At 32.9% G+C, this 23,901-nt stretch overlaps 2 protein-coding genes across 2 annotated transcripts; both read left to right on the top strand.

Annotated features, from left to right (window-relative positions):
- Positions 1–20,609: 20,609 nt before the first annotated feature.
- LOC145957915 (uncharacterized) lies at positions 20,610–21,341 on the top strand. Its single transcript, XM_083074342.1, has one exon. The coding sequence runs from the start codon at positions 20,610–20,612 to the stop codon at positions 21,339–21,341; it is 732 nt and encodes a 243-aa protein (XP_082930468.1).
- Positions 21,342–21,509: 168 nt separating this feature from the next.
- LOC145957914 (uncharacterized) lies at positions 21,510–22,346 on the top strand. The gene has a single exon (XM_083074341.1). It carries the CDS (start codon positions 21,510–21,512, stop codon positions 22,344–22,346), a length of 837 nt encoding a protein of 278 aa, XP_082930467.1.
- The last annotated feature ends 1,555 nt before the right edge of the window (positions 22,347–23,901 follow it).

Here is a 23,901-nt window from a genome sequence, read left to right as displayed (position 1 = left end):
CCGCTGCCACCACTCCCGCGTCACAAATGTAGCCTTCTTCCTCCTCCACCGCCGCCGCCGTGCTCCCTCCGCCGCCCACGACAAGGCCTCCGGATCGGACAGCCTCCGCCTCTTCCCGCCCTCCGACGCCGCCGAAACGAAACCCCCCGCGACCGTCACGGGGGGTTTCGTTTCGGCGGCGTCGGAGGGCGGGAAGAGGCGGAGGCTGTCCGATCCGGAGGCCTTGTCGTGGGCGGCGGAGGGAGCGCGGCGGCGGCATCATTCCCTAACCCAAACGAAGACGCTGTGAACGCGGTGGTGGCGGCGTTCAAGGGTATCGTGTTGAAGGGTTCCGCGGACGGGACGGTGAAGATGTGGAGGAGGCAAACCGAGGAGAATGGCGAGAAGCCGAAGCACGTGTTCGAGCGTGTTTTGTTGAAGCAAGAGAACGCCATGACGGCGCTGGCGGTGAACCGTTCAGCGGCGGTGGTATACTACGGTTCCTCCGACGGGTTGTTGAACTTTTGGGAGCAAAATTTGGTTACACTTTTTATAAAAAAAATAAAAAAATAACTGCAATGACGTGGCAATTTAATTGAGATGGCATTTTATGATTGGAGGGACAGGATTTGGGGACAGGGGTTTGAGACAGAGGATTTTGATCCCTATTTTGAACCCTTAACATGGATTTACACTACACATGTAGTTTATCATTGTAATACAATTTTTTTAAATCCATAACTATCTCTTAGATGTGCTTTTGTTCTTGTTTTGTATTCATTCTCATTACACTTTTTTTTTAATTTATAAATTACCATCTAATTTTTTTCTATTTTTATGCCATTTTTGTTGTTGCTTGTATGTCAATTTTTTTAATTAATTAATTTATTTTACAAACTTTAACCAAAGCATGTTCTCATTCTCTTGCATTAACTAAAGAGTGCCTTCTCTACTTGCATTAACTGAAAAGCTCTGTCCAGGTAATCAAGAGTTTTGAATTTAGAATTTTTTTTAAGTTACTTCGAATTCTTTTATATATATATATATATATATAATTATTTAATTTTATTTTTTATGTTTATCAAATTTTCAATTAATTTATTTGTTTGCAAACTTTAATCAAAGCATACTCTCATTCTCTTACATTAATTAAAGAGCTCTTCCCCATTTATTTCTCTTGCATTAATTGAAAAGCTCCACCCCAAGTAATAATGAATTTTGCATTTAGAATTTTTTAAAATTAATTATCTAATTCCTTTTTTTTTTATATATTTTTAAATTATTTAATTTTTTTTATGTATGCAATTTTTTTAATTAATTTATTTGTTTACAAACTTTAACCAAAGAAGTCTCACATTCTCTTTCATTCACTAGTAGAAAAATAGTCTTTTACATCATTATTTTCTCATCGGTCAAAACAAAAATTGACGTAAAAAAGATGCGGTGACATTTTTGTAATTTTTGTGAACTTTTTTACGTCGGACTTAATAAGGTTCGACGTAAAATGTAAAATCTACGTCGGAAGTATCTAATATGTAGGCACCTTCTTTAAACGTGCTAAGCTGGTAGGTTGGTTCTCTCCGCTGAAACAGGGCTTGAAGCCATCGAAAAATCTTGATGCTTTTTTCTTCATACACACCAACATTGCAGATCTGTGCCTTTTGGAGCTCCACTCCGCCTTTTCCTTGTGGCGCGGCTTTGGCTTCCACGACGACGGCGAGCCTGTCATTCAGGCTTACGTTTGTGAGAACGGTACGTTTCCTTTTCCCATGTACACTTAATTGCAAGTTCCCTTTTTTATGTATTTTTCATTTCCTTTTCACTGTCTACTTTCCATCTTCACTACTACTTGTTCTTTTCTTCATTTTTTTTTGAATATTATTATTTTAAATCTTACTGGTGGTGAGTCAAATGCGATTTCATAGACAGAGAGAACCAATCTACCAGGTTAGTTGCTCGGATGACTAACTCATACTCGCATTACCTAAATGTCAGTAGCATGTTGGCGTGGAGCTGGCTCTGCACCCGCTCGTTTCTTCTGCATCTGGAACGGGCCGTTCTGCAAGCAACACGGGTTGTTCTGCTTGCACTCGTTATTTTTTTTTTAATTTTTTACTACTTTTTTACGTCGGACCTTGGTAATGTCCGACGTAAATTGACGTCGATTTTACAATATCGACGTAAATTTACGTCTCTCGCATTAACGTCGGTAACTTTTCCGACGTAAAAAGTTCAAAATAACCGACGTGGAATACCTCTTTTGTACTAGTGATTAACTAAAGAGCTCCTCTCCATTTACTTCTCTTACATTAATAAAAAAACTGTGTCTCAAGTAATCATGAATTTAACATTTAGATTTTTTTTTAAATTACTTATCTAATTCATTTTTTTTTGTTTTTTTAAATTACTTATTTAATTTTCTTTTTTATGTATGTCTATTTTTTTGGTTAGTTTATTTGTTTACAAACTTTAACCAAATGAGACTCTCGTTCTCTTGTGTTAACTAAATAGCTTTTCCCTATTTACTTCTCTTACATTAATTGAAGTTTTTTATTTATAATATTTTCTTATATCTACTTTTTTCTTCTTCTTCTTTAACTTAGTTAGATAGATGTAATAATGGATAAATTATGGATTGATATGCCACAAAATATAACATAATACCTAGATGAGTTAAATAAATTCTTAGATTTTGTATTTGAAAATCAATTTCTCAATGGTGCAATAAGGTGTGTATGTCCTAAATGTCGTTTTAATAAACAAAAAACAAGAGATGTTGTCTTTGGCCACTTGACTTGTAAGCAATTCCCAAAAAATTAACTACAAATTTTGGATATGGCATGGTGAAACATATAAAACAATGGCATTAGAGAACACTAAAGTAATAGATGAGCCATTGGAAAATGAAAATCTAGTGTTGAATATGATAAATGATGCATTTGAGATTAATTGATACCTTGATGTGGAATGTGATATATATGAAGGACCATTCGAGTTTATAGGCATGACACCCAAAGAAAAAAAAAAGAGAAAGTTGATGATTTTCTTAAAGATTGTAACCAACAATTGTATGCAGGGTGTCAAAAGTACTCAAAGTTGTCTTTTTCTATTAAGGTTGTATCATATAAAATGTTTGTGTGTTGTGACTGACAAGATAATGACAATGATTTTAGAGTTATTAAAAGATGCATTTAAAATATGAAAATTAACATACCTAATTCATTTTATGAGGATAAAAGGTGATTTACAAGTTTGATCTCAATTATATCAAGATAGATGTTTGCCTAAGAAATTTCATGGTGTATTGGGGAGAAGACGAAACAAACTTCTTTGATTCTTTCAATGATCATCCTAGGTAAAAAAAATGCCTAGGTATAACCTTGATGTGTACCTATAACCTCTAATCAAAGAGTTGAATGAGCCATGGGTTGAAGGTGTGGAAATTTATGATTCTTCTCTAAAAGAAATGTTCAGAATGTGAGCAACTCGATCTCATGTGGTCAATCAGTAATTTCCTTTAGGCTTTGGACTTTATTTGGGTGAAATACTTATACTTGATATGCATGCCCAACTTGTAATTTTGATACTTTTCCTCAAAGATTAAAAGGTAGTTATAAATGGTGTTTTTTGGGACATTGATGATTTTTGGAGAGGGGTCATAAGTTTAGATGGATGAAAAAGTAGATGATACAATTGAAGAAAGGGATGCCCCAAGATTATTATCTAGGTTAGAAAATTTGAAGTAATTTGATGACATGAATGTAACCTTCAAAAGAAACCATGGGTCAAATAGTAGAGGGATTCAAAATTATGAAGAAAATAGACCAAAATAGTGGAAAAAGAAGAACATATTCTTTTAATCTTCCTTACTAGAAGGACAATTTTTTACGCCTTGATGTTATGAATATTGAGAAGCATGTTTGTGACAATGACAAAGGTGTTAGAAAAGAATGGCTCAATCCAAGAGGGGGGTGAATTGGATTCTATGACACTTAAAAAAATTTCAGAGTATTTAGGATCTTTATTTCAATTAAACTTTTCTAAAAATGAATTTTCAATGAAGTTTCTTAAAGACTTGTTATTGAAGAATGAATCCTATATGCTTTCTTGATTAACCAATGGAACAATATGTAATGCTCAGTTCAAACCAATGTTGCTCATGCAAACATGTTAATCAAGAACAATCTTTTCAATATACAATCAAGATATTACACAAAGTAAAAGATAAGGATAAGAGAAGATTGCACAAGTCTTTTATCCTGGTTCAGCCACTCCACATGTGACCTACATCCAGTCCTCAATCATAACCTGATCAAGATTTGTTCCACTATCTTAATGAAGAAGGTTTACAAGCATACCACACATGCATACACTCCTACATTCAAGATAACCACTTTCTTGACCTCAAGAAAGCACCCCTTGTAGAAACTCACTACAAGAATTCGTTACCACTTGAGAAACCTACTCAAGATTTACAAGTATTCACAAAGAATTAAGGAACGAATTCACCTGGAATTCAGATGCAAATCTTAATCTCTTTCCTTTCGAGAATGTGATGATGATGATCTTTTCTCAAAGCCTTTCAAAAAAGTTTTTCCTTCTTGGTTTCACAAAGAAAACTCCCAAGAATGTCACAAAGACTTCACAAACACGTTTTCTAATTTTGATTCTCACTTCTAACTCTGTTCTGAAGTTTCAAAATGGTCAAACTATTTATAAGATTTTCAGAACCAGATAATTGATTATTTTAAAGAATAATCGATTATTTTGTTCTTCAGATTTTCTGGAAATCAACCAACAACAATTTAATCGATTATTTTGCTGGATAATCGATTATTCCATAGAGTCATTTCTGGGATAATCGATTATTTCACAAATAATCGATTATTGCAGCAAGGCATCCTTTTTTGCCTGTTGCTGGAATAATCGATTATATTTAATGATAATCGATTATTTTGAGTTAGTTTTCAAAAATCTTATTTTAATTCTCAAAATAACTTCTTAACCTTTTAAACTCATCATCATACACTCCTAATCAGATTAGACACAAATTAGCTTATGCACAAAGCACACACAAAAAATAAACTCAATCAAAGCAATCTAAAACCTATTCCTATTACATAACATTTTCCTTTGACTTTGTTTTTGACTTCTAAGTTGTTGATGTCCTTGGTCAGCATGTTCCACACATTTGTTATCATCAAAACTTTTAATCTTCAGAGGTGATCTCATCAATATCAGGCTCCCTCAATCTCAACAATCACCCCCTTTTTGATGATAACAAACCAAGCTAAGCTTAAGCCATTTTGTTCATTTTGCTTTTGCCTTTTCTTTCAAATTCAAAACCTGCAAAACAACCAAAACAAAACCTTTCTCCCCCTTTGGACATCACCAAAAACAAATCAAGCTATGTATGTCCACAACACACAGTATAAGCTTTATGCATACTCCTTATATGCTTAGAACAATACCAAAAACTGATTTAACACAACATAGGTATTGGTCCACAAAAAAAAACTTTGTGAACTTGAACCATAATATTCAAGTCATAATCATAAAATCAGCAACATGAATTGTTCAACCAAAATCACAAGATACAATCCACAATTCAGAATTCAGAATCAAAAACATTATCAAATATGCCAACCAAACATCAAAGAACCATATAGTAATGTTCAAAACAGAACATCACATCATCAATCAATGTTCAACACAGAACATCATACCACCAATCAGCCAAATCACAATATATTAGAATTTAACATTCAAATTTCACCTGAAATCAAATTGTTCAACAACATAAAGCAATAAAATTGTTCCGAAATTAAAATGATTACAACCCAATCGAAATTGAAATTTTAAAAACCAAAAATTGAACAACAAAAAAAATAGAACAGAACAGAGCACTAATCAATCTGAGTCTTCAAGCATCCCAAGGTGAGTCTTAAGTCGGTTAATTTCATGATCAAGGGTATCAAACCGATCAAGAATACCCGAATATATTGACTCATGCCTTCTAGACATCTCCATAACAACATCAAGCTTATTAATCACAATTTGCTCGAAAGGAGAGAATGGCTTAGGCTCTGCCTCTTGCTCTCTGTCAGGTTTAGCTTCGACCTGTGGTGGCTGGTCCTCATCATGAGATTGAACGCCATCCTCATCTGTTGCCAGTTCAGGGGTTGGAGGTACATCTCCCTTGAATACCCACTTATCTTCCTGTTTGAGCATCCCCATGTGATGCAAGGAAGATTTCTGAATTTTGTTAGAAGCATGGAGAATAATTTTCTTCTCCCCTGTCAATTCTACCCCTGCATTCTCAAAAATTTTAGACAGCAACAAGGCATAAGGAGTTGAACCGTCCTCTTTCCTTCTCGCCTTCCACATGCAGTCATTCACCACTGACACCCAATCAATCTTGATTTTCTTTTTAATAACATGCATTAGCAAAATGTCATCCCTTGACATTTGAGCATGGTTGTGCAAACGGGGTTTAATCATCCAGGCAATAATAAAAGAAATCAAACGGGAATTTTTCTTTATACCTCCTGCCAAGAACTTGTTGTAGTTGGTGTTCTCAGGATTCCTCTGACAATCTCTGAAGGTTGTCAGCTCCCCAAAATCACCAAAGTTGAAGGGTTGGGGTTTGGAACTCCCATTGCCGCTCAGCCCGGCAGCCGGCTTCAAGGTTGGTCCATCAAGCTTTATCAGCTTTCCCTTCACAACAGATTGCATTATCCCTTCATTGCTAGTAGCAAAGCAGAGAAATAGCCTGATCAGCTCAGGGTAGTAGGGTCCTTCCAGTTCCAAGAATTTCCCAAGGTCTTGGTGCTCCAGCAGAGTTGGAAAGCTAAACCCTCATTTTTGAACGTACCACTCCAACTTCAGGGTTTTGGGAGGGATGATTCTCCGATCCGCATACCACTCGAAGTAATACTCCTGGGTTTTCTCATCCGCAAACCACTTTGAAATTAGTTGCCCTGAGGGCAGAGGACGCTTGCTCCCCCTCACTTCTAGCTTCTTGGGTCTTTTGGAGGAAGAAGCCATGGATGGGTTTTGGTGGAGAAGAAGAGAATAAGAGAAATGAAGAGGTTAAGGTTTGAGAGTTTGAGAGAATGTGAGAATGTGAGAATGTGAGAATGTGGAGAAATGAGAGGGTTTGGAGGTTCTTATGCCCTAGCATGTTTCTGAGTGGGGAAAGGTTTCTTAACTGAAGAGTAATGGGAAATTAAGGCTTTGGCGTACATATAAACCGTTCAAAATGCTTCATAAAAACCAAACGTTGCGCAGATAATCGATTATTTATACAAATAATCGATTTATTTGTATTAGTAAAAACCTTCAAAAACCCTGTCTACACTAAATAATCGATTATTTTTAGAATAATCGATTATTCTAGAGGGTTGTTTTTCTCAACTTTGCCCAGATAATCGATTATTTCCAAGATAATCAATTATTCTAGAGGCTTTTCATATTCTTCTTCCCAGATAATCGATTATTGCCCCAAATAATCAATTATTACATGGGCTCTTGGAATTCTTCATCTCCCAGATAATCGATTATTACCCAAATAATCGATTATTATTATGGGCTTACTTGAAATAATCAATTAAATTTTAAGATAATCGATTATTCCAGAGAAGTTTTGTTTCTCAGAAATTTATCTTTTCAAATTACTCCAAGTCTAATTCACTTCTTGAACACACTGTTTTATGCATCAATGTTTCATACTTATTCCAAACAATCACACAATCACTCTCAAATCACAATCAATTCAAACAAGATTCATTTACTATCCCTAGTTCAATTCTTAATTGAATAAATCTTTCCCTTGGTAGAGGTTTTGTAAATATGTCAGCTAATTGCTTACTAGTCTCAACAAACTCTACAACACAATCATTTCTTTGAACATGATCTCTCAAAAAGTGGTGTCTTATCTCTATATGTTTTGTCCTAGAGTGCAAAATTGGGTTTTTGGTCAAATTTATTGCACTTGTATTGTCACATTTCAGAGGTATTTTATTTAACTCGGTTCCATAGTCTCTTAGTTGTTGTTTCATCCAAAGAATTTGAGCACAACAACTCCCAGATGCTATATACTCAGCTTCTGCTGTACTTAAAGCAACACAAGCTTGCGTTTTGCTATGCCATGAGACAAGTGCACTACCTAGTAGGTGACAAGTACCACTTGTGCTTTTTCTATCTAGTTTACACCCAGCATAGTCTGAATCTGAGTAGCCTATCAGACTTAGTGAGTCTCCCTTTGGATACCACAAACCTACATTAGTTGTACCTTTCAGATATTTAAGAATTCTCTTTACACATTTCATGTGAGATTCTTTTGGATTTGCCTGAAATCTTGCACACAAGTACACAACAAACATTATATCAGGCCTACTAGCTGTCAAGTATAAGAGTGATCCAATGATACCTCTATACTTTGAGTTATCAACAGCTATGCTTTTCTCATCCACGTCAAGATTGCAAGTGTTTGATATTGGTGTGGCAGCCTCCTTACACCCTTCCATACCAAACTTTTTCAATAGTTCTTTGCAATACTTGCTTTGACATATGAAAATTCCATTACTCATTTGTTTGATTTGCAACCCCAAAAAGAATGTAAGCTCCCCCATCATTGACATTTCAAATTTTCCTTGCATGGTCTTAGCAAATTCTTTGCATAGAGAGACATTGGTAGATCCAAATACAATATCATCCACATAGATTTGAACATACATTGTATCATTTTTAAACTTTTTCACAAACAATGTATTATCTACTTTCCCTCTTACATAGTCATTCTCAATCAAAAATTTGCTCAACCTGTCATACCATGATCTTGGAGCTTTCTTCAAGCCATAGAGGGCCTTTTTAATTTTGTACACATGATTAGGAATTTTAAAATCCACAAAGCCTGGTGGTTGCTCCACATACACTTCCTCTTGTATCAATCCATTGAGAAAAGCATTTTTCACATCCATTTGATAAAGCTTGAAATTCATTATAGAGGAATAAGCAAGAAGTAATCTAATGGCTTCTATCCTTGCTACAGGGGCAAAGGTTTCATCATAGTCAATTCCCTCTTCTTGATTATACCCCTTAGCCACTAGTCTTGCCTTATTTCATATAATAATTCCTGATTCATCAAGCTTATTTCTAAAAACCCACTTGGTTCCTATAATTGGATAATCAGTTGGTAATGGCACTAAATCCCATACTTCATTTCTTTCAAACTGATTTAGTTCCTCTTGCATGGCCATTAACCAATGTTCATCTTTTAGTGCTTCATCAATACTCTTAGGTTCAACTTGTGACACAAAAGCCATAGTATTACAAATATACTTAATGGCACTTCTAGTTGAAACTCCCTTACCAATATTTCCAATTATATTATCCATTGATAAGTCCCTAGAAGTTTTCCATTCCTTAGGCAATTGTTCACTTGTATCCTTAGTGGTTTCATGTGATTTACTCTCTTTAGGCTTTTCATTAGGTTCACTCTCCAATAGAGGTTGATCAAGCAAATCAGTCAAGTCCTCTATTTCAGTTTGCTTTGTCTCTTGTTTGTTTCATCAAATACAACATGGACTGATTCTTCAACAACTAGAGTTCTCTTGTTATAGATTCTATAGGCTTTGCTATTTGTTGAATATCCTAAAAAGATTGCCTCATCAGCCTTTGCATCAAATTTTCCAAGTTGCTCTTTCCCATTGTTCAGCACAAAACACTTACACCCAAACACTCTAAAGTATGAAATATTGGGCTTCCTTCCGTTGTAAATTTCATAGGGTGTTTTCTTTAATATGGGCTGGATCAGAACTTTGTTTAACACATGACAAGCTGTGTTAATAGCATCAGCCCAAAAATATTTTGCCAATTTTGTCTCATTCAACATAGTCCTAGCTAGTTCTTCAAGAGACCTATTTTTCCTCTCAACAACTCCATTTTGTTGAGCTGTCCTAGGTGCTGAGAAATTATGGTTTATACCATACTCCTCACAGAATTTTTGGAACAAAGTATTTTGGAATTCACCTCCATGGTCACTTTTTATAGAGGTAATGTTTGAATTCTTTTCATTTTGAACAAGCTTGGCAAATTTTCTAAAGGCATTAAAAGCATCATTTTTATTTGCAAGAAACATAACCCATGTGAATCTTGAGTAGTCATCTACAATAACTAACCCATAGTAGTTCCCACCTAGACTCATGGTTCTTGAAGGACCAAACAAATCCATGTGAATCAATTGCAAAGGTCTAGTTGTTGAAATCTGATTTTTGCTTTTAAAGCTAGCCTTCACTTGCTTGCCCTTTTGACAAGCATCACATAGTTTGTCCTTACCAAACTTGAGTTTAGGTAATCCTACCACTAATTCCTTCCTACTTAGTTTATTTAAATGATCCATGTGAATATGTGCAGCTCTCCTATGCCAAAGCCAAATATTGTCTTTTTTGGTTATTAAGCACTTAGTATTAGAAATTGCTATTGAGTATTGTAAGTCAAGCATGTATATGTTGTCAATTCTCTTTCCAATGAATCTGATTTCCTTTGTCTTTTTATCACATATCAAGCAACATGTATTATCAAATTCAATTTTGAAACCTTTGTCACTTAGTTGACTTATACTCAGCAAATTATGTTTCAGCCTATCAACAAGCAATACATTCTCAATCAATGTTTGAGAGGAGGAGTTACCAATATTACCATGACCAAGAATTCTCCCTTTGTTGTTGTCACCATAGGTAACATACCCTTCATTCTTCAATTTCAGACTTGAGAATTTTGAAGGATCTCTAGTCATATGCCTTGAGCAGCCACTATCAAGATACCATAGTAAGTTCTTGGCCCTCAAGCATTCCTACAACAAAGATTCAGAGAAAAAATTTAGGTACCCATGTAAAGGGTCCTTGTAGGTTAGTTCTCAGCCTTTGGCTCTTTTCAATCCAAACCATTTCTCCATTTGGAACTCTATATTTCCTAGAGTAGCAATTTCTTATTGCGTGACCTCTTTTACAACAATAATAGCAAGTTGCTTGTCTAGAGAAATTGCTTTTAAATTTTCTGAAATCTTCGTTTTTCTTAAAAGCTCCTTTCCTTGACTTGAATGGCATGCTCATGCTTTGATTAAAACCAAGTCCACTCCTATCAAAAGTGTTTCTTTGTTTTCCCAAAAGAATATTCAAATTTGCATTTCCATTTGTGAACTTTGCAAGAGTGGTTTTTAAATCAGCATTTTCTTTTTCAAAAAGTCTTGCAATTTTCACAAACATTTTTTGAGGAGGAGGAGGTTTCACAATGAGCTTCACTAAAGTTGAAATTAGTTTGAAAATTTTCATGCTCATGTTTCAAATCCTCAAGCTCTTGTTCAGCTTTAATTAAAGCATTTTCATACTATTTCAGCTTGTTTTTAAGCTTTGAGTTTAAGGCATCTAATTTCACTGCCTCTTTATGAATTTGTATAAAAGCTTCTTGGAGTTTATCATAGTCCGGATTAGATTCAAGGTCAGAGTCACTTACAATTGTGTCTTGGTCAGCTCCAGCCATCAAACACAAGTTGTTTTCTTCAAATTCAGATTCATCACTTGTTGTGCTTGAGTCATTATCTTCCCAAGCAATGTAAGCTCTCTTCCCTTTGCCATTTTTCTTCATTTTCTTCTCCTCTTGTTGCTTCTTCAAGAGGTTTGGACACTCAGCTTTTATATGCCCCGGTTTTCCACACTCAAAGCAATTATAGGAGGATGTACTTGCTTCCTCTTTCTTATTAGTCTTTTTATTGAACTTGTAGGGGGAATTCCTCTTTTTCCTTAAGAATTTTCTGAACTTCTTCACCAGCAAGTTGAAGTTCTCTGTTTCGGAATCATCGGAGCTTGATTTTTCACACACCTCTTTGCCTTTGGCAAATTTCAAGGCCTTTAGTGACACTCATTTGCCCTTCTTGTCCTGCTGTTCATTTTCCTAAAATATGTACAGTTTTTGCTCATGCTCTCTTAGCTTCCCAAAGAGAGTAGCAAGGGTCAAAGAGGTCAAGTCTTTTGATTCTTCTATGGCTGTCACATTTGCTTGCCATGATCTGTCCAAGCATTGTAGTACTTTCAGATTCAACTCTTCTTTCTCAAATTTCCTACCGAGGTCAACAAGGTGATTTATCAAGTGTATAAATCTCTTTTGAAAGTCAGAAATAGATTCACCATTGTTCATTCTAAACAATTCATATTCTCTTATGAGAGTATGCTTTCTAGATCTCTTTACATCACTTGTTCCTTCATGATTGACTTGCAAAGTATCCAATATTTCTTTAGCAGATTTGCATTGTGATATTCTAAAGAATTCATCAATAGACAATGCAGATGTAATAATATTTTTGGCTCTATAGTCATATTGGGCTCTCTTTCTTTCATCATCACTCCACTCACTCCAATGTTTTTCTCTCTTCTCATCATCATCTTTTGTCATTGGGATATAGGGTCCATTTTCAATTGCATCCCATACAGCAATATCAATTCCTTCAATGAAAATTCTCATCCTAATTTTCCAGTAGACATAGTTTTCACCATTGAAAACAGAAGGTCTATGAATAGACACACCCTCACCATAGGGTAGGTTGCTATTGTCCATTTTTGAAATCTTGAATAACTCTCAAGAACCTTGCTCTAGATACCAATTGTTAGAAAAGAATGGCTCAATCCAAGAGGGGGGTGAATTGGATTCTATGACACTTTAAAAATTTTCAGAGTATTTAGGATCTTTATTTCAATTAAACTTTTCTAAAAATGAATTTTCAATGAAGTTTCTTAAAGACTTGTTATTGAAGAATGAATCCTATATGCTTTCTTGATTAACCAATGGAACAATATGTAATGCTCAGTTCAAACCAATGTTGCTCATGCAAACATGTTAATCAAGAACAATCTTTTCAATATACAATCAAGATATTACACAAAGTAAAAGATAAGGATAAGAGAAGATTGCACAATTCTTTTATCCTAGTTCAGCCACTCCACATGTGACCTACATCCAGTCGTCAATCATAACCTGATCAAGATTTGTTCCACTATCTTAATGAAGAAGGTTTACAAGCATACCACACATGCATACGCTCCTACATTCAAGATAACCACTTTCTTGACCTCAAGAAAGCACCCCTTGTAGAAACCCACTACAAGAATTCCTTACCACTTGAGAAACCTACTCAAGATTTACAAGTATTCACAAAGAATTAAGGAACGAATTCACTTGGAATTCAGAAGCAAATCTTAATCTCTTTCCTTTCAAGAATATGATGATGATGATCTTTTCTCAAAGCTTTTCAAAAACTTTTTTCCTTCTTGGTTTCACAAAGAAAACTCCCAAGAATGTCACAAAGACTTCACAAACACGTTTTTCTAATTTTGATTCTCAATTCTAACTCTGTTCTGAAGTTTCAAAATGGTCAAACTATTTATAAGATTTTCAGAACCAGATAATCGATTATTTAAAAGAATAATCGATTATTTTGTTCTTCAGATTTTCTGGAAATCAACCAACAACAATTTAAGCGATTATTTTGCTGGATAATCGATTATTCCATAGAGTCATTTATGGGATAATCGATTATTTCACAAATAATCGATTATTTTGAGTTAGTTTTCAAAACTCTTATTTTAATTCTCAAAATAACTTCTTAACCTTTTAAACTCATCATCATACACTCCTAATCAGATTAGACACAGATTAGCTTATGCACAAAGCACACACAAAAGATAAACTCAATCAAAGCAATCTAAAACCTATTCCTATTACATAACATTTTCCTTTGACTTTGTTTTTGACTTCTAAGTTGTTGATGTCCTTGGTCACAATGTTCCACACATTTGTTATCATCAAAACTTTTAATCTTTAGAGGTGATCTCATCAATATTAGGCTCCCCCAATCTCTCAACAATCTCCCCCTTTTTGATGATGACAAACCAAGCTAAGCTTAAGCCATTTTGTTCATTTTGCTTTTGCCTTTTCTTTCAAATTCAAAACCTGCAAAACAACCAAAACAAAACCTTTCTCCCCCTTTGGACATCATCAAAAACAAATCAAGCTATATATGTCCACAACACACAGTATAAGCTTTATGCATACTCCTTATATGCTCAGAACAATACCAAAAACTGATTTAACACAACATAGGTATTGGTCAACAAAAAAAAACTTTGTGAACTTGAACCATAATATTCAAGTCATAATCATCAGATCAGCAACATGAATTGTTCAACCAAAATCACAAGATACAATCCACAATTCAGAATCAGAATCAAAAACATTATCAAATATGCCAACCAAACATCAAAGAACCATATAGTAATGTTCAAAATAGAACATCACACCATCAATCAATGTTCAACATAGAACATCATACCACCAATCAGTCAAATCACAATATATTAGAATTTAACCTTCAAATTTCACCTGAAATCAAATTGTTCAACAACATAAAGCAATAAAACTGTTCCGAAATTAAAATGATTACAACCTAATCGAAATTGAAATTTTAAAAACCAGAAATTGAACAAAAAAAAATAGAACAGAACACAACACTAATCAATCTGAGTCTTCAGGCATCCCAAGGTGAGTCTTAAGTCGGTTAATTTCATGATCAAGGGTATCAAACCGATCAAGAATACCCGAATATATTGACTCATGCCTTCTAGACATCTCCATAACAACATCAAGCTTATTAATCACAATTTGCTCGAAACGAGAGAATGGCTTAGGCTCCGCCTCTTGCTCTCTGTCAGGTTTAGCTTCGACCTGTGGTGGCTGGTCCTCATCATGAGATGGAACGCCATCCTCATCTGTTGCCGGTTCAGGGGTTGGAGGTACATCTCCCTTGAATACCCACTTATCTTCCTATTTGAGCATCCCCATGTGATGCAAGGAAGATTTATCAATTTTGTTAGAAGCATGGAGAATAATTTTCTTCTCCCCTGTCAATTCTACCCCTGCATTCTCAAAAATTTTAGACAGCAACAAGGCATAAGGAATTGGACCATCCTCTTTCCTTCTCGCCTTCCACATGCAGTCTCACCACTAACACCCAATCAATCTTGATTTTCTTTTTAATCACATGCATTAGAAAAATGTCATCCCTTGACATTTGAGCATGGTTGTGCAAACGCGGTTTAATCATCTAGGCAATAATAAAAGAAATCAAACGGGAATTTTTCTTTATACCTCCCACCAAAAACTTGTTGTAGTTGGTGTTCTCAAGATTCCTCTGACAATCTCTGAAGGTCGTCAGCTCCTCAAAATCACCAAAGTTGAAGGGTTGGGGTTTGGAACTCCCATTGCCGCTCAGCCCGGCAGCCGCCTTCAAGGTTGGTCCATCAAGCTTTATCAGCTTGCCTTTCACAACAGATTGCATTATCCCTTCATTGTTGGTAGCAAAGCAGAGAAATAGCCTGATCAGCTAAGGGTAGTAGGGTCCTTCCAGTTCCAAGAATTTCCCAAGGTCTTGGTGCTCCAGCAGAGTTGGAAAGCTAAACCCTCATTTTTGAACGTACCACTCCAACTTCAGGGTTTTGGGAGGGATGATTCTTTGACCCGCATACCACTCGAAGTAATACTCCTGGGTTTTCTCATCCGCAAACCACTTTGAAATTAGTTTCCCTGAGGGCAAAGGACGCTTACTCCCCCTCACTTCCAGCTTCTTGGGTCTTTTGGAGGAAGAAGCCATGGATGGGTTTTGGTGGAGAAGAAGAGAATAAGAGAAATGAAGAGGTTAGGGTTTGAGAGTTTGAGAGAATGTGAGAATGTGGAGAAATGAGAGGGTTTGGAGGTTCTTATGCCCTAGCACGTTTCTGAGTGGGGAGAGGTTTCTTAACTGAAGAGTAATGGGAAATTAAGGCTTTGGCGCGCATATAAACCGTTCAAAATTCTTCATAAAAACCAAACGTCGCGCAGATAATCGATTATTTATACAAATAATTGATTTATTTGTATTAGTAAAAACCTTCAAAAACCCTGTCTGCACTAAATAATCGATTATTTTTAGAATAATCGATTATTCTAGAGGGTTGTTTTTCTCAACTTTGCCCAGATAATTGATTATTTCCAAGATAATCGATTATTCCAGAGGCTTTTCATATTCTTCTTCCTAGATAATCGATTATTACCCTAAATAATCGATTATTACAGAGACTCTTGGAATTCTTCATCTCCCAGATAATCGATTATTACCCAAATAATCGATTATTATTATGAGCTTACTTGAAATAATCAATTAAATTTTAAGATAATCGATTATTCCAGAGAAGTTTTGTTTCTCAGAAATTTATCTTTTCAAATTACTCCAAGTCTAATTCACTTCGTGAACACTCTCTTTTATGCATCAATGTTTCATACTTAATTCCAAACAATCACACAATCACTCTCAAATCGCAATCAATTCAAACAAGATTCATTTACTATCCCTAGTTCAATTCTTAATTGATTAAATCTTTCCCTTGGTAGAGGTTTTGTAAATATGTCAGCTAATTGCTTACTAGTCTTAACAAACTCTACAACACAATCATTTCTTTGAACATGATCTCTCAAAAAGTGGTGTCTTATCTCTATATGTTTTGTCCTAGAATGCAAAATTGTGTTTTTGGTCAAATTTATTGCACTTGTATTGTCACATTTCAGAGGTATTTTATGAAACTAATATCCAAAAGTTCAGTCATATGTTGATTAAGCTTTTAAATATATTGAATGTGGTGAAAGTGTAAGTCTTGTCATATTGAGATTTAATGTGATATTCTTTTATGCCAATGAATTAAAAAGATTCATAAGAGGAAGACAAGAAATTGAAGGCTTTCAGCTCTAAAGTTGGAAAATATAGTTAGTAAAAAGTTTACAAGTTGGTTTCTTCATCGGGTAAGTTCTGAACTAATTTCATGTTTTGAAAGATAATTAAAATAATTAAATGCATGTATAGTTTCTTAATTAGTTTCACTCAAATGCTTTTTATCTTTAGAGTAAACCGTGGTAATTTAATAAAAAGAAAATTATTTTAATCCAAAAATTTTACATTTTGTCTACATATATTTGTTATATATATATATATATATATTTAGAGAAAATGTGTATTGAAGAGTTCATTTCTCTTGTTTTATCCGATTAGTATACGAAAGATGAAAATTTTGATGAGAAAAATATATAAGATCACACCATGTGTAAAAATAAATCAGTTTTGTTATTAACTATTGTTTAAGCGCAAAGATTATAGAAATATTAATTAAATACACCTATATTAGGTATTTCTTTTTACTTAATAAAGAATTATTAAATTAATGATTGCATGTACATGACAATGCATATACATAGGACTATAAATTTCTAAAATAATAGACTATTATCTAATCAATATATAGTATATGAAAGTGTGTGTAAAAATATTTGCAAGTAATATATATTTAAAGTAATAAAAATGTGATTTTGGATAATTTTAAACTACAATTGAATGTTAAAATGAAGTGTATTTTTTGACAGTTTAAAATTGTTAAAAATGTTAAACAAGTCAAACAAAGATGTATTTTTGGGGTTTAAAGCCACCAAACAATGTTAAATAAAACTAGAGTAGAAGCATTTTTTGGGGATTCCTAACCGGCAAAAATGATGAATTTAAGTAGAATGAAATGCATTTTTGGCATTTGAAATTGCTAGAAATGTTGAATTCAAGTAGAATTGAAATGCATTTTTGGTAGTTTGAAACTGCCAGAAATGTTGAATTCAAATACAACTAAAATACATTTTTGGTTTTTTGAAATTGTCAGAAACATTGAATTCAAGAAGTATTGAAATGCATTTTTTGGTGATTTCAAATTGTTGGAAAGTGACTTGAATTTTCTAGTGTCCAAAACCAAAAATTAAAAAAATCTACCAAAATTCATTTTTTGACTAGTGTGAATCTAGCAATTATTTATCTAGCTAAAAATGCCATTTGGGACATTTTTTTAATCACTAGAAACTACAAAATTAACCATCACAAATCTCATATTTTTTTTGTAATGATAAATGCATGAGGACTTATATTTAATTTTTATTGTCGTTGTTGTAGTCATCTAGATTAGATTTGTATAAAGTTGTTAAATGAGTTAGGCTAGTTTGGCCTAGTCCGATCCGCACGAGTCAAATGATGATTTTAGACTAGGTTGCCTATATTATTTTCAGGTTGTTATTTTTCGACCCAACCTGACTCATACTGGTACAAATTGGACTTAACTAAATAAATAAATAACAATAATTTTATATCAAAGTCATAAAAAACTAGTTAACATTTATTATTATTTATTCATTTTAGTGAAAATATGATTGTTTTGAATATGAGATGTGATACACTCTATCCCACATGCATCATATCAATAAGTATAACAAAATTTTTCTGAATAATCTTATCGAATAAATAAAATTCTCAAGGTAAAAGTATCACATTGAACTAAAAACTCAACAATAATAAAACTAAATTCGAAAAAAAAAAGGCAATTGAATTTTGACAAGCAAACAAGTAGAGGTGGGTATACGAATTGGTCCGGTCCGTTTAAGGCCCAGTCCGTAAAATCCGCATTTTATACGGGCCAGATAAGTCCGGTCTGTAAAATAAATGGACTTATTGTTTAAGTCTGTATCTGGCCCGCCAAAGTCTGCGGATAACAGACCGATCCGCGGGCCTAAATAATGGTTCAAAACAATAAATTTTAAAAAAAAAATACATAAAATTAGAAGAAAAATATATTTTTTTTATTTATAAGCTAAATTTTATCATACTAAAATTTATCAATAGTTAAAATGGTTTAAAATACTAAATATTAAAATAAAAATAATTACAAATACATAAATAATAGTACCAAATTTTCAATAATAAAAGCATCAAAATGTCATAAAAATAATTCAAATGAAAAATACATACCAACTAAATACAATTTTAATATCATAATAATTTAAAAAATTAAATACAAAACTTAATATTAAAATCGTAATATTTAAAAATATTAATTAGTGAAGTCTGCGGACTAGCCCGCGAGCTCGCGGATTAAATATGCCAAGTCCGCGGACTTCACGGGCCGGGCTCAAAAATTAAACATAGTCATACGAATTTGAAAAAAACGGGTCCGTTATCCGCAAAATCTGCGAGTTTACAGACCGGTCCGAGGACTTGGGTTCATCTACCCACCCCTACAAACAAGTGACATGAGAAATTAAGTTGTACAAGAATTAAAGAGGTTCAAACTTTAGAGGTTGAACATCACATGCATAAGGAGTTTTTGAAAGAATAACATACAAGCATCGTTTACTACCACTTGCACAAACACTAGCAACACGAGTAATACCACCAACCTGAGACGGATGCACGTAGTGGCTTGTGGGGGTAGTGGTCCCCACTAACTTTTCAGCTTTTTTTAATAATATATATAATATTATATTATCTTTATTTAAAATCTAAAAATAGAAAAAAAAATTAAAAAATTAAAAAAAATTACAAAATTAAAACTGAATTTGAGTCTTGTTGCGGTTATCTTTATGTGAGAAAGAAGATTTAAAAAAAATATTTTAATATGATAAAAATTAACAACAAATTACATGTTTTAGAATAACAAAAAGTTGTTATGCATTTAAATTGTAAATCAAGATAAAAAAAATTATAAATTAATAATGTATGTATTTTAAGTTAAAGAAACCATAAGTTGTTATTAACCTTTTTTTTGGATATTTTATATATTTTTTATATTTTATTTTTACTTTTTTCCAATTCTTTTTATATTTTGAGGTTCCCCTCTACCTCTAACATATTTTAAAGTGTAGAAGAGTGAAATTGGAAAAAAAGAAAAAAAAACTTCTTCTTCCATCTCTACTCCTTCTTGTTTGAATAGCTAAACTATATATTTAAAGTGATCTTTGAGGTTAGTGTATTTAAAGTTATTATTTTATATTACTTTATTTGAATTAATCTTTTTTTATTTTCAATGAGAAATTCAGTATTTTAATTTTTATTTACTCATTCTATTTTTATGTTTAGAAGAAACATTGTATGTTATGAACATTACATTAATTAAAACTATATTGCTTTTAGTTGTAGCAATGGAAAAGTATATTAAAATAAAATCATCTTCAAAGCAACCATCTTCTCCTCAAATACAGGTTGAAAAAGAAGTCAAATTGGGTCCACCAACCAAAAAAAGATTTTTAGAATGTGATTTGGAAAGGCTTCCTGATGATCCTTGTCTAAGGCCAAAAATTTCAGATTCTCATCCAAATGATAGAGATGAAGTTAGAAGATATTATTTGCAAAAGGGTCCTTGTCAACCAAAAGAGATAAATTTTCCACAAAGACAATTTGGAGATACCATTCGTAAATTTAATCCGAATTGGTATTTAAAATATGGAAGTTGGTTATAATATAGTCAAAATATATGAGGATGCATCATATTGTTTATGTTGTTATCTTATGAGATCACATGTTGGGGAACATAAAGGTAGTGGTGATGTATTCGTAACAGAAGGTTTTACAAATTGGAAAAAAAAGTGAGAGATTTCAAATTCATGTTGGAGGTCCAAATAGTTTTCATAATCAAGCATGGAGGAATTGTCAATCTTTGATGAAACAAAAACAACATATTGAAGTTGCAATGTGTAAGCAATCTGATCAAACTAAAAAGGAATATCGAATTCATTTGAATGCAATAGTTGATTGCATTCGATTCTTATTATGCCAAGGATTAGCTTTTCGTGGTAATGATGAGTCAATGTCATCAAGTAATAAGGGAAATTTTCTTGAACTTTTAGATTTTCTTGCTGACCACAATGAAGTTATTCATAAAGTGATAAAAAATGCTCGTGGAAATCTTAAGTTGATAGCTCCTACAATACAAAAAGATATTGTTAGATCTGCTGCTAGTGAAACTACTAAAGCTATATTTGATGATCTACAAGATAATTTGTTTGTTATTTTGATTGATGAATCTCGAGATATCTCAGTGAAAGAGAAAATGGTTGTAGTTTTACGTTATGTTAATAAAAAGGGACAAGTTATAGAGCATTTTCTTGGTCTTGTTCATGTTTCTAATACTAGTGCCTTATCATTGAAAATAGCTTTGGAGTCATTATTTTCAAAATATGGATTAAGTTTATCAAGGTTGCGTGGACAAGGATATGATGGAGCAAGTAATATGCAAGGTGAATTTAATGGTCTCAAAAGCTTGATATTAAAAGAAAATTGTTCCGCATTTTATATTCATTGTTTTGCCCATCAACTTCAATTAGCTCTTGTTACAGTGGCAAAAAAACATGTTGGAGTTGCATTATTTTTTAACTTGGTTGCTAATATTTCTAATGTTGTGGGAGCATCATGTAAGCGTTGAGATATTCTTCGAGAAAGTCAAATTGCAAAGGTGGAAGAAGCATTGCAAAAAGGAGGAATCTTTAGTGGACGTGGCTTGAATCAAGAAACTACAATCAAGAAGGCGGGAGATACTAGATGGAGCTCACATTATGATACATTACTTAGTTTACTTTCCTTGTTCCCTTCCATGATTAATGTGCTTGAAATAGTTGAGGAAGATGACATAAGTTTAGCGCAAAAAGGTGAAACATGCGCTTTATTGAATTCTATGCAAACTTTTGAATTTGTTTTCACCTTGCACTTGATGAAAAATATTTTAGGGATTACTCATGAGTTATCTCAAGCATTGCAAAGTGATGAAGATATTGTAAATGCTATGAAATTAGTTTCAGTGTCCAAACAAAGATTACAAGCAATGAGAGATGATGGTTGGTCTTCTTTGCTCAATAATGTTTCATCATTTTGTGAAAACCATAACATTGTGGTTCTGAATATGAATGACACTTTTCAAACACAAGGAAGGTCAAGGCGTAGGGTAGAACATGTTTCTAATCTACATCATTTTCAAGTTGAATTATTTTTTCAAGTGATTGATCAACAACTTCAAGAGTTAAACAACTGTTTTACAGAAGCAAATACTGAGTTGCTTCTTTGTGTAGCATGTTTAAATCCAAGGGATTTATTTTCTGCATTTGACAAGGAGAAGTTGATTCGTTTTGCTCAATTTTATTCTTTTGAATTTTCTCCAATTAAACTTTTGACATTAGATAATCAACTTGAAAATTATTTCATAGATGTATGTTTTGACAGTACTTTTTCAAAATTAGAAGGGATTGATGATCTTTCTATGAAGCTTGTGGAGACAAGAAAACATGTTGTATATCCATTGGTGTATTTTCTTTTAGAGCTAGCCTTGATACTACTAGTGACAACTGTATCAGTTGAAAGAGCTTTTTCTGGTATGAATATCATCAAGAATCGGATGCGAAATCGTATGAGAGATGAATGGTTAAATGATGTTTAGTTACTTATATATAGAGAGAGGTTTTTGATAGTATTACAAATGAGCAAATCCTTCAATATTTTCAAACTATGAAAACTCGTAGAGAACAATTATGATATGTATTTGTCTTTATAGAAATTTTATTTTGTATTTTGACAAATTTATGATTTAAATATTGCCCCCACTACTTAAAATTTCTGGATCCATTACTGTATAGAGAGAGAGATTTTTGATAGTATTGAAAATGAGCAAATCATTCAATACTTTCAAACTATGAAAACTCGTAGAGAATAATTATGATATGTATTTGTCTTTATATAAATTTTATTTTATATTTTGATAAATTTATGTATTTAAATATTGCTCCTACTACTTAAAATTTGTGGATCCGTCACTGCCACCAACAACCATTACTTCTTACATACGCAAGAAGTACCCAAAAAAACAAGCAAACAAAAGAATCAAGGCAAGCAACCACACTACAACACACAACAAATCACAGATCAAACTCTAATACAACTAAATGAGACATCCTCTAGCCCACATGCATCATATCAACAAGTATAACAAAAATTTCTAAATAATATTACCAAATAAATTAAAAACCTCAATGTAAAAGTATTATATTGAACTAAAGTATTTGGCAAATTGGGCAAGAAAGGAAGAAGTTAACTTAGGTAGGAAAGTGTTTGGCTAGCCTACTAAAGTGAGCTAAATTAGTAAACTGTGAAGCGCAAATGGAAGTTGTTTGCTCATCTTGTGAGTATGTATGTATATAGTGTGGTGTCACATGCATTTTTATTTTTCAAAGTAACCATTTTTTTAATATAATATTCATATATATATATATATATATATATAATTAAAATTTAGCATTTCTTTGATAGGTTGGATTTTCAATACAAAAATCTAATACCTAACTCAAAACATTGGGTTGGATTGAATTTTACTTGAATATTAAAAATATCTTACCCAAAGTATTTGGATTAATTGAGTTGGGTAGGAATTAGGTATTTACTTGGATACCCGTATCTATGAAAATCCTACATTTTGATATTATTATTATTTTTAAAATTCAATGATTTATGGGGGGCTTTTTCATTTAATTTTTCATAAAAAATTTTTTTAATAAAAATATTGGTCCGCCCATAAATTTCGCTCACCTGATTTAAAACGAAGAAGGGGGTGGGTGAGGGAATCATTCCTTGCCTATTTATTAATTTGTCACTTTAAGAAATATCAAACTAGATTTATTTCAACTTTTTCAAGTCCCTAGATAAAAAGTTCTAACTAAACTTGTCAACTTGATTTTATATATATACTATTTTTTAATAATATCTTTATTTTTTATTTCATTTTATTTTCTATAATTTTAAAAGATATTTTTAAACCAAAAATATACTTAATTAAGTTCTTAACTCGAATCCATCTGAATTAAATAAAATTAATCTAATTAATAGGTCATTTTTATTTTTTTTTGTTAAGAAAAGTTATAAATTTCGAATCAGTCAAACGTGATAATTTTTATGTTATAGTAAAAAAAAAAAATATTGTTAACCAGTTAAACATTAGTATT

Source organism: Cajanus cajan, chromosome 5, assembly GCF_000230855.2.
Source record: "Cajanus cajan strain Asha chromosome 5, NIPB_CcT2T_4, whole genome shotgun sequence".
In the NCBI taxonomy this organism is placed as follows: domain Eukaryota; kingdom Viridiplantae; phylum Streptophyta; class Magnoliopsida; order Fabales; family Fabaceae; genus Cajanus; species Cajanus cajan.
This window is presented reverse-complemented; position numbering and strand designations above follow the sequence as displayed.

Excerpts from the sequence above, each read along its gene's own strand:
- LOC145957915 (XM_083074342.1), top strand. The coding sequence starts at position 20,610 with ATGTGTAAGCAATCTGATCAAACTAAAAAGGAATATCGAATTCATTTG.
- LOC145957914 (XM_083074341.1), top strand. The coding sequence starts at position 21,510 with ATGATTAATGTGCTTGAAATAGTTGAGGAAGATGACATAAGTTTAGCG.